The sequence below is a fragment of the Camelus bactrianus genome, chromosome 17, assembly GCF_048773025.1.
Source record: "Camelus bactrianus isolate YW-2024 breed Bactrian camel chromosome 17, ASM4877302v1, whole genome shotgun sequence".
Classification (NCBI taxonomy): Eukaryota; Metazoa; Chordata; class Mammalia; order Artiodactyla; family Camelidae; genus Camelus; species Camelus bactrianus.
Window position 1 is genome coordinate 23,914,269 of NC_133555.1, and position 12,248 is coordinate 23,926,516.

Consider the following 12,248-nt stretch of genomic DNA (forward strand, 5'->3'; position numbering starts at 1 on the left):
CCCCTAGAAATACAGAATCCACTGGGGAGACAAGCATGCATATAATTAGCTCTTTTTGAGGGGCCATAAGTGCTCAAGAAGAGGTATGAACAGAGGAGCTGAATCTTTGCTATGAAGGCATAAGTCTTGTTACGAAGCAGGTGGGGGTGGACATCTCTTAAAGGCTTTTGAGCAGGGGTCTGACGGGTGCTTTACAGAGATCGCTGTGGCTGCTGCATGAACGATGAACTGCAGGGAAGGGAGGGAGCTAAAGGCTGGTGTGGAGTCTTTAGCAACAGTTGAGATGGAGATGATAAGACTTGAGTTGCATGTCTGCTCCCTCGGCAAGAGTGTAGGCACACGATCCCGAACAGAGGGAGATAAAATCCAGAGACACATTGGATATAGGATGGACGGGCCATGCCACCCGTGCGCTTATGGGGAAGAGACAAAGACGGTGGCAGTGAAAAGCGTAGAGAAAACAGTGCACTATTCATCCACCAGTCTTTATTACGATCTACGTTACGCTGTCCTAACGATGGAGTCTTCTGAAAGGGAGTGATGAAGACGCAAAGGGGATCAGTACATGTGGTAGACGTCCCCACTGAAGAAATTATGTTGAATTATAACCCCGCGCTAAACGTCTGGTCTGCGGAACCGTCATTTTAAGGAGGCAGAGTACTCTGAAAATATCTGCTTAGCTTTCTGTTCCTACTTTTATCTACCCCTCCCCCCAAATCATAGTGAATTCCTCCAGACTAGTTATTTTCAGTAATAGCATCATACAAACACTGGCATCTTCAGCCATACATAAATAGGTTGGAACTCGGTTGTAAGTGGGCTTCCCATCAACCGCATCCATCTCTCATGGGGTATTTCAGAGACTGGCAGTTCTCTCGCTGGAACCAGAGATGGTCAGGTTATTTAAGGGCTAATTGGAGAGTCTCTGGCTCCTGGATGCTTCTCTTCCTTGGCTTAGCTGAGCATGCAGAGGAATTCTCTTTTTATTTTTCTGCAGTCACATTTAACTCTCTCTCTGGAAGCCAAGCAGATTTAATTGTGTAAACATGAGCAATGGTAATTGGGTAAATGAAGTTGGAAACCAAGGTATGATGTTTTTGTTTTGCTCTGTGAGGGAAAAAAAAAAAACAAAACAGGGAGCTTGTTTTTCTGTGGTGGCAAACCTCACTGTCAGAATTCTGGACAGACAGTTGGCAGGAGGGAATCCCTTTATGAACTCTCATCAAGACCCATTGAGCTGAAATGTGTATCTGCTGCCTCGTCGGTTATAGATCAGCGTGGGGATATTTCATTGTTATATAAAGCACCAGTCTAAGTGGTTTACACGGGTGCCGTTATCTGGGCAAGAGTAAATGAGGAGTTTGCGTGAGAATTGCACGCTCAGATAACACACACTCATCGAAAGAGCCAGGAGAGGTACCTAACTGTCCGCTCAGCTGTAGGTGGAAAACCAGATCTTAACAAAACATACAATGTGGACTACCTTTTTATAAAGAAAGGGTTAGTAGTTGCCTTCCTTTATAGAGCTGTCATTTAAAATTGATTTTTCCCAAATTCTGATCTTTCCCAAACAAAAGATTTAAGTAAGAGGAGTCGGGTACATAATGTTTTTTGGTTTTTTTTAGTCCTTGATTTAAAACATTGAGATGATCCCACAAGAAAAGGATGCCATCAACTTTTGCTTTTCATAGAGGGTTTTGACAGAATACTACATTTATCCTTATTTCTCATGTTGTTTCTTTTTTTAATTAATGTTGCTAGAATTGCATTTCCTATACGCCTGCAGTAAAACTCATTTTCCCAGTTGAAAATTCAAGGAAACCAAGAAGCAAACTTGGCAACGGAGTTTGCCCCCCTCACCCGACAGGTCGCTTTATAAATGAGAACCATTAGAGAGGGCCAGGTCCAAGGTTAATAAGACACTCATTAAAGAGAGAGAATTGGAGAAGCCGATGGCGCTCAGCGCCTGTGTGGAAGGAGAGGCTATTGTTATAGGATGTTTGCTGCGCTGATATTGAAAACCACATGACAGATGGGTCAAGTGCTGACTACGGTATTCTAACATTTGGAATAGCAACTAACATATTTGATAAGCTGGCAAGTTTTTATATATGATTCAACCCACAATATAAAAGCCATGAGAATTCCAAATTGAAAAATAATTAAATGAGCTGGAAACAATCAGATACCACACATTTTTTTTTTCCTCCCTGAAATGACAGATTTTGACATGTTGAAATTCCACGAAGGGAACAAGATTATTCCCTGGCTCACTTGAGCTAATAACGGCCCTTCATCTGCTCTTGCAAAGCGGTTAATTCCCGCCTTCTCACAATGTAAGGGATAACGATAAACATTTGCAGGCGCCTTAAGCGTTACCGAGATCCGTCCCGTGCACTGCTGTGTTTGCTCTCGTCAGCAGCCCCGCAAGGTATACCAAAAAGACGTTAATATTCTCAATGTACAGAATAGGAAACTGAAGTACAGAGAGGCTTGAGTGGACGGTCCAAGGTGGCCTGGACGGTTAAGTAGCAGGCGGAGGGTGAGAAGCCAGCTCCTCCAACCGTGACTGCATCAAGGGCTGTTTCCGAGCATCCAGAAGGAGGAGGCAGCGATTAACGCAGAGATGTTCTTTATTGTACAAAACGTCTATGGTGCTGCCACCATCATTCATGTGTATCCATCTGGATAAAGGCATCCCGTATTTGCATTCAGCCTCTGAGCGTCTCAGCACGGTGGTGCTGGTGACGCTGGTAAGAGTCCCATCCCTTGTCAAACAACGTCACACCTCTGTCACATTGCAGTCACGCCAGGAAAGCAACGGCTCTCCATTCGCGTCTTATCATTTTTGCCTGTCTGGTTGTTCTTTTCAGAGTTTGTCGTCTCACTTGTCACCCTTCGTGATAGTCACTTTGTCTCTTTACTTTTTTACCATCTCTCTCCACCTACCCGAGCAGCTCCCCCGTCACCTCCTGGGCCTCCTCCACCCACCCAAACGCAGACCAGCATGTTATATCAGAGGCTCAAAGGCATGCCTAGGCCAAAATCAAGTACCGTAAACTTCTACCTTTCCTTTATTCGACAGCTTTCTAGTTTAGTTTGCTTTTTTGTTCATTTCTCTGGAAATTTTGTGTAGAATACTAACCTGAGGCTCAGACTCTCGAGTTTGACACCGTAGGTTTTGAGAGACTCGAAAAGAGAGCATTTATTTCCAAATGTCCACATTTTTTTTTTTTTGTCTAGCGATGTCTGGCATATGCAACATTTTCAAATCTCAATGTCAGCACAAAATAACATTGTTGCATAACATTTTGCATGACAATTTTTTTCTATGTTATGAGCTTCAATTCTGTTGTATGAAATGTTAACTAAGTATATTGTATTTTTAATTCTCCTTCATCAGTGCTCCAGCTAGTATAACATTGGGTGATAAGAATATTGCAGTTTGTTTCCAGACAGCCGAAGTGACCAAAAAAAAAAAAAAAAGAAAAAGAAAAAGAAAAATCATTTCTAAACACAAATTTCTCCTTGAACTCTGTTGAGGAGGGAGGGAGGAGGTGCTCAAGGATTTTGCACAATATTTTCTTTAAAGACAACATCTCAGAGAGGTTGCTTTTAGGATCTTTTTTTTTATTTTTAACTACTCAGCTAGTGAGTTAGCAGTGCAAGTGGAGAGGAAAATAGAATCGTGTCTCAATAAAGTAGCTCGATCTGCAGATCATGGGATTGCAGCTAATTAATAAGAAATGAAAAGTCTGGCTACATGGGTTAATTGGAAGATCAAACGTTCTAGATTGAAGGGAACTTAACCTGCTTACTTTAAATGGTTGCATGTTAAAGTACAATTGCAAAAGCTTTTATTAAACATACTGTCTGTATATATACGTGAGGCATACACATACCAGCGTGCATGTGTACACACTCATAGAATGCGTGCACACGTACACTTTATGTGTATCTATCGATATATATTGTAGTCAGTCTAAGAGCCCTGCGTATTAAAACAGATCTTCAGGTGGTCCCAGCTTACGCATCTTGGATTTCTCCAAACACAAAAATCATCTACAGCTTTTTAAATAAAAGTACCTAAAAATACTGATGGGAATTATTTCCACTTCTACATCACGCGTCACATACAGGCAGAATTCCCCTGGATTTGGTGAGTGTCTCACCAGAAAGGACAACGTTCTGTCTTTTTCAAAGTAAGAGATTTCAAAGATGTGCCCCAAGTGGGATTTCCTGCAGATTTGTGTTAATGGGCAGGCTTGCCTGGTTACTAGAAAATGTATGTAAGTGTGTGATGTGCGTATGTGAGTGTATGTGTCGAACGGGTAATAAGCATAGGATGAGGAATTTGCAGATTGATGTGTAAATGTGAGTATCAACTAACCAAAAACTAGTAGCTTCTGCATATTTACTATCAAAATGCAAATACCTCATTCTACACATATTACCCCAACATATATACACAGTATGTTTGTAGAAATGCCTGAAAGGCTACTCATGAAATTCTGTTAGTTCATTGATGAAATTATAATCAGACCAGGTACCCCAGAAGCACAGAAATCAATCTTGTCACTCATTCTTTCTCCAAATATTGATCACTCTGGACCAGCCAATGAGCTGTCAGCCCCTAAGCTCTGCACATCCCCTTACTTTGAGTGTTGGATATTCTCTGCCTAATCTGCTGATTTGTTCCCCTGTGGATCCCGCCTTCATGTCCTAACCTGGAACCCAGTCACATTTCCCACCCCCTCAAGGCTGGCAGAGACAATGGAGCATTCCATTGGCCTGAGTCCAGAAAGCCCATTTTGCACCCCAGTCATCAAGCCTTGGTAGAGTGAGACTTTCAACACCTCAATAATCTTATCCAGTTCTGTCCGTCACTCTTAGGATCCACTGGCTGGACCACTCTGGATAACGTTGCACTGAATTTATTTTTTGTTATCAGATACTAAATTATGAGTCATCTGACGTGTTCGTCCCCTATTTAACAAACACACAAGGGGACAATTATGAGGAGCTGTTTGTTTTTTTAGTTAGCGATCTCCTACAATTTTGTTTACTCCCCGACACACATACATACACAAAAATTAAACCAACGACAAGAAACCAGCCCTCCCTGTGAAGTATTGAGTGACCTTCTCTAGCAAGAAAAAATCCTGAAACCAAAGCATATCTGCTTCAGATAAAGAGATGAAAATAAGTTTTAGCCATGCTTCTATGCATGTGTATACCTCCCTATGGAATCGGGCTAAAGGACCCTTATTACTGTTACCCACCATGGGCTCTGAATGACTCTGAGGCGTCAAAGTCTGGAGGGGTCTAAGCATGAAATACACGTTCTCCTGTGAGTTTAGACTGAATTCAGGCCATTTCATTGGCTAAGAAAACTTTTACGTTTCAAATATTACTGTTGCCCCCCACCCCAGGAAAAAAAAATTATAATTTTGGTAACATAATGACATTGCCAAACCTTCAGGAATTTAGCTCCATAAAGAATACAACAGAAACCAGAGTTCAGTTTGTTCTTGAGTCAGATAAAAGCCCCTTCAATGCAATAGAAACTAAAACAAAAACCTGGGGTGCATCAGTTAGGTGACAACATGTCAGCTGTACCAACCAGTGGCACAGAGCACTTCGTCCAGTAATCTGCAGCCAACACTCTTCATAATTCTATCCTGCCTCCTCCCTGATGGCTCAGAAAGTCCATTAATTTTCAGCCTCCTCCCTGGACAACTTAAAACAGCCAGACCTTTGAGTCTCCTTTTTTTTTAATAAACATTCCAATACCTATGAAACATGCAGACCTATGATGAAAAACACTTCTGAAGTATCAAATATTTAGGGACAAATCCAGGAAACAAAAGTAGCAGCAATCAAGACCAAGCTTCCGTTACATCTTCCCACTTCCGGTAGCACGGACACTGTCTAGAGAGTGATACAAGATAGTATGTTTATGCTGTCTTTAAAGAACATGTGTACAAATGTCGCTAAATTTGAAACGGGCTGTCATAGTCTTTATACAGCTTACTAAGCACGTCTGAAGCTGGAGCACTGCTTTTTCTTAATCCGTATTATTATAAACGATGGCGATCATCATCATAATAAAATGGCTTTATGGTTTGCTCACTATTAATTATGTGGCACTAAACATCTGCATGAAACTTTTTAAGAAACTGGTAACCATGTGGAATTTCTTATCCACTAGTTCTAGTGGCCGCAAAAACCAGCCTGACGCTTTCGCTGAATTGTAACACACATTCTTGTACTACAGAAAATGTAGGCCGGTTAATCACTCCTGCCAAAAAGCTGGAAGACACAATACGCCTTGCTGAGCTAGTCATTGAAGTTCTCCAACAGAACGAGGAACACCACGCGGAGGTAAGCGGGCGTGGAGGGCGATGTCCCTTGGTGTCCCTTAGCTGAGGGCGCAGACCTGATTCTACCAGTGACCTTGTGAGAGAGATGCTTTAACACCCATTTTCTTTTAACTGGCCTTGGAAAGAGAACGAAAGTGGAAGCTTTTCGAGCAGGAGCCTTCGGAAGGTTGTTTAAAACAACCATAGAGGGGTTGCATTGTTGTACGTTTCAGCGTAAGTTTTCAGATGTTCCTAGCAACCAGCCAGAGGTGAGTATGTTTTCAAGATGATTATTCAGGCAACATATGGTTATTGTCCGGAATACATGAAATACTTTTTGGTCTTCTGTGGTTGTTTCTGTTGCCACCACTGTTGTTTTGATTTATTTTATTTGGTGTGTGGATTGAGAGCCATCTTCTTGAATTTATCTCCGTAACTTTAGTCCTGCCTGCACTGGAGTTGTCCTTTGTTCCTGGGATGCCAAACGCAGTGACAGAACCTAGTTACTCTGTGTTGTTCAACTTGTTGATTCTCCAGCCTACATCTAGATATAGCTTACTTTTTTCCTCAACCACTGTCAAAATGATTATTTTGATCATAATTATAAACCGAGGGATTTCAGGGCTAACTAAATCCCAAACCTGTACGGACTTAAACAACCCAACCCTTCCAAGAAAAGGTTCCACGTTTTCATTATGATCAAACTGTTAAATCACTGCTTGTTTCAAGACGGAGAGATTGAAAATCCTCTTTTAAAATCGCCTTTTGGAAAACGAATTCTCACTCTTCCTCTCCAATCACACTTACAGCAAGAGGGGAGAAAAGGAGGGGGGAGCCTTCAATAAAAGTAATTTCAGAGACACCTAAAATGATCATTCCCAGGACTAAATGAGAATTGGCAGTATAGTTAAATAGTATATAACACACCGTAAAGCCAGTCGTCACGACTAATGCCTGATTGCATATTTAAATTTCCTCCCTGTTTCTCTACTGTTCCGTTCAATCTTGGCTGATCGTGGCAGGGCAAAGAGGTATGTGACCGAAACGAATGAGTCAGCCCCCTGCTGTCGTAGTCTGTGCATGCCCTTCCGGTACCATGTCTTCTAATGGGGACTCTTCCCGGTGCTCCTGCTTCCTAACACTGACCCGAGGAATGTAACAGCGATGTCCAGTGGACTGCTTGTGAAATGAATGGGTGGCCCTCCACGGCAGGGGAAAACGTGGGTGATTCTCTTGTGCGTGCATGAAGCAACTGGTATACCTACCAACGACTGCAGTTACATCCCAACACACGCCTCCTACCTGCCTTGATTCCGTCCCCTTAGCCTGTCGTGGCTCCTATGTCCGTCTGTACTTCCCCTGATCGCAGCAGATGGAGTACCGACCATGGTAACCCGTCGCTAGCCAGAGTGACACTAATCTTCCTCTACAGCTGTCTGTATGTGAATCATATATACAGTATTTATATATAGAGAGAGTGCCAAAGAAGCACCATGTCCCCGAAAGCCCTCTGAGCCAGGGGTGAGGACCCCTCGCGGCAGGTGTAGCCGGCTCCTACAGCACCCAGCAGACGCACAGCCAGGAGTGAGAAGAGGGGCCAAAATCAACACCCTCCAACCGTAGCAACATAGGACTCACCTTCAAACATGACGTTAAGTGGGCTAGAATTTTTTTTTTCCTACTCTCTCGTCTACAATGTTCTTTTCAGGTTGAGGGCATCTGGGGTTCAAGTGATGGTAAGTGTGTTCTTTTCTGGGTGTCCACACCGTCGTCTCCAGACGCGTGGAGGGGTCTGGCCAGCCCTCCCTCAATTTGTGGTTGAGGCTTTTCCCAAGATGCCAGGCCAAATTTTTGAAGATAAGGGTACAAAGAAGATGGTTTCCCTCATTTATAGTTAGTTGTTCCTTAAGTGAATAGTGGAAGAAGAAAAGTGATACATGTACTTGTTTTCAAGTTATTTTCTGAAGGCACTGCAGGCCAAGAAAGGGTGGATATTTTTCCAAATTACTCACAAGAGGTACCAAAGCAAAGCTGATATTCCAAAGAAGGTATTTTTTTCACTTTTCAAAAAAAAAAATCCCTTTTTTCACTAAGTCCTAATCACCATCTTAAAGTACCTTTGTAACCATCATCACAAAAATGTTCTAATCTTACCAATTCAAAATAGAGTGGAAATAAATTCACTTCTGTTCTCATTTGCTGGCTTTAGAAGTTAGGGATGAAAACTTCAGCACACGTTGGGATTCAGACACCCAGTTTGCTTTGACAAAAATGTACAGGATTGTTTCTTGAATTAGTCGTCTCACCCAATCACAAGACCTCGTTACTTAATCAGTCAAAAACTACCCATCTGCTGAGTGCTGGGGAAGCTACCTCAGCGCCTTCTTGTTGGACAAGGAGGCACAGGCAGGCTTGGCCTCGAGGCAGTAGAATGCAGCGTGGCCAGGAGTTCTGGCTCTGGGTTGACTTTGAAGTCCAGCTTGGCCTGTTTCTTGCTTTGTGACCTCAACCTAGTTACTTAACCTCTTTTACTCCATAAATTGGAGACAGTCAGACTGCACCACAGATGGTTGTTAGGATGGAAGGCCAATAATAATGCATCTGGGGTTAGGCTCGATACGCAGTGAGCACTCGGCAAAGCTTGGCTCTTGTCTTACTAGGAACAAATTGCTAAGGAAGCAAAATACATAAGCATGTCATCCTAAAGAGGGACAAAACGTACGTGGACGGTACCAAGCAAATGACACAGTCAGGATATGCTGAAAGGAGGTTGGGCTGGTTTCCAGGTAGAGTGGTCCAGAAAGTCACCACCCCTGGTTCTCAGCGCTCACGTACAGACTGCAACCACCTGGGAAGCTTTTAAAAATTATTCCAAAGAAGGTATTTCCTCAGTTTTCCTGATGCCCCGATGTCACCCCAGCTCAATGAACTGGAATCTCTTAGGAAGGGGCCGAAGATTGGTAATTTTTTAAATGGCCCAGCTGATTCCAGGGGAAAGCCGGGTGAAGGGCCCCTGGGGCTGCAAGGAAAGAAGTAGAACTGGCCTTGACACACTGAGGACGAGGTTTTCCTCCCGAAAGGATGAAGTATGAAATGTTTTTCTCTGCTGGCCCGTCCTCACTGCCATCTTCTCTGGGTGCTCAAGAAACTCTAGAAAATCACTCCATCCTCAGCGTGGATCTTGGCTGTGCGGTCATGCTGTTTGGTGGCACCATGCAAATAAAAGTGACGAGGAGAATTGCCTCCCTGACAATAATAATAATAATAATAATAATAATAATAATAATAATAATAATAATAATAATAATAATAATATAATATAATATAATAATCCTTAAAACCATTTTTAAGTCCAATATAAAGTCATGCAATGTTGCAGGAGAAAAAAATTCCCACCAGCTAAGACTACGTCATATAGACACATACACAGTTGTCTCACGTCTCTCTCAATTACAGCTTAATTCTCTTAGAGCCTGAGTTATGCACACACACACACACGCACGCACGCACGCACGCACGCACACAAGGAATTATGCCTTCACATCCCGTTGCTTCACTTTGCCAATCTCTCTCTCTATGTATACGTATGTATATGTATATATGTATTGTGGTACACAGAGGGGTACATATATACATGTAGTTTGTGTACCAAATATACAGTGTGTTCCACGTGGTTGACTGTGCTCCAAAAGCATACGCCTTTGCCTTTAAATAATGAGAAGCCCTGGGTAAGTATTTAGAAGCCAAAATACAGCTCCTCGTGTTTGGAAAAGATTTCCGAAGACGTTAGACGCCCGTAAACGTTGAGTTAACTCATGTGCAAGAATAGCATTCACCTATATGAGCAAGGATAAAATAAATGCATATAATTGTGGTGGTGGTGATTTTATTTTGAAGCTTGGCCTGGCCCAACCCAGACACACAGACTGTTCATTTGATTAAAATGATGATAGTGGCTTTTTGATGGTTACTGCCCTTGCCAGAATCTTTTTCTCCTTCTCAGAGAGCCACGTTTGATTATGAGGTTCTGAAAGAATTACCTTGGGTGCAGAAAAATAAATTTGGACTTCATTTCTCCGATAACCCCCTATTTAAAGTCTCTTCCTTTGCTAGGACTTCACCTGAGTTTCTCTACCAGACATCAGTGGTGATATTTCATATCACCATAGTCAGTGTTCTTCGTAGGGCTGCCTACCTGTATGACTATTAATGCAGCAACTTAGATCATTGCTCAATAATTTATCAAATTCTAACAAGGGACTGAGTTTTCTGTAGGTAGCAGAAGTGAGTGCTTCTAATGGCCTCTGGTTTGCAACTTTCCCAATAAAGCTGTTAAGAGCCAGGTATGAGGTTGGGCTGAGAAATGTTTAATTTCAGGCATTTAGGATTAGCTGTTTTGTTTTGTTTTGTTTTGTTTCGTTTTGTGTCTGTTTTTTGTTTTTGTTTCTTTCTTTTTTCCCGTCATCCTGGAGCAAAATTGTGTCTGGGAAGGCAGTTCAGTCTCCCCAGTAACTGTTTTCTTGGACTCACCCTGAAGATGTAAAATGGATCAAATAACTAAAGAATAAGTACCAGCCAATATTGGTGTGAATTTCGCAAATATCGTGCAGCAGGACTCACGAGAGTCAGCCCTCCATGTAGGGTTGGGGTCGGGGGCTGCAAGTGGAACTCCAGCAAGTTTTAATGTTCGGAAGGACCCTGCCCTGAGTGACACGGCTAAGAGCTCTGGGGGTGGATGGACGGTTTCTTTCTCTGCCAGATTTAGCCAGATCACGGAGCAAGCCCCAAACCCCAGGGCGCTCGTCCCCAGGGGGTAAAACTACACAGTAAAACCTCATTGATTCAGACCCAAGTACTTGTAATTGGTGACAATTCAGTTGCAGATCAGGCTCTTTTAATTTCTCTTAAGTGAGATGTTTGATGGGATTTCAACGTTCTCTAGAAATTCTGAAGTCTCTTCTTCCCAGTTCCATCCCAAGATCCATGAAATGAAAGCTTCCATCTCCTTGACTTCAACTTAGAGGACAACTTATCTATGCCTATTAGAAGTCTAAAAAAAATTTTTTTTTATGTTTATAGTACATTTATATGATAACCAATGAATACCTTTTTCTTTGGTGCCCAAGTACGAACTGCACTGGAAAGCAGCAAAATTATATTTCTCTTTTTTTAGAAAGCACAGCAGTTTAGGTTGTTTTCTGCTAGTGGACCAGCATCTCTCTTCTCCTATCACTCTGAATCAGTGAGGTTTTACTGTAAATTAGAACGGAAACAGCAGGTGTCTATTTCCAGCCAAGCTGACCTTGCAGAATGGTCCATGACTTGATTTTTTCCATTTAATTTGCAAACCAGCCACCTGTTGATAAAGGAGAAGTAAGTAAAATGAAGTCTCATGAAAGAAGAGAGGTGGACCCCTATTCTGCCTCCTGGTGGCTGTTAGAATATCCCCCAATAACTAATAGATCACAGAAGAGCTTGTCCATTGAGCAAACTCCCTCATTTATGGAATTATTTCCATAATCATCTTTCATGTTTCCAAATGCCTTCCCATCTTTTTTTTTCTTTTCTTTTCTTTTCTTCTTTCTTTTTCTTTTTCTTTTTCTTTTTTTTTTCTTTTTTTCTTTTTTTCTTTCGGTGAATGCTCCGGAAAGTGTTTCCCATGTAAATACTTTACGGCATTGGGTGGGGAGGCGGGGGACAAGATGGAGCTGGCAATTTGTTTTTTGTTTTTCTGCTCTCTTTGAAATCAGCAAAAAATAAAAAATAAAAAGGGCCTGTTGACACCGCCACTCATTCTGCATGCTCCCTGCCAGAACTGACTAGTCAACATGCATGCATGCCTTTGAATTGCATTCACATCTGGCCCATCCGATGTGAATGTCACCT

The 12,248-nt window shown here is 42.2% G+C and overlaps 1 protein-coding gene across 7 annotated transcripts in view; it reads left to right on the forward strand.

Moving 5' to 3' along the window:
- The window catches only part of CADPS (calcium dependent secretion activator), a 415,573-nt gene that overhangs the window by 308,345 nt on the left and 94,980 nt on the right, over positions 1-12,248 (forward strand). For all 7 annotated transcript variants that reach the window (XM_074344558.1, XM_074344560.1, XM_074344559.1 and 4 more), the window contains one exon: positions 6,278-6,384. In XM_074344558.1, coding sequence (XP_074200659.1) covers positions 6,278-6,384 — 107 coding nt within the window. The remainder of the gene's footprint in view (positions 1-6,277; positions 6,385-12,248) is intronic.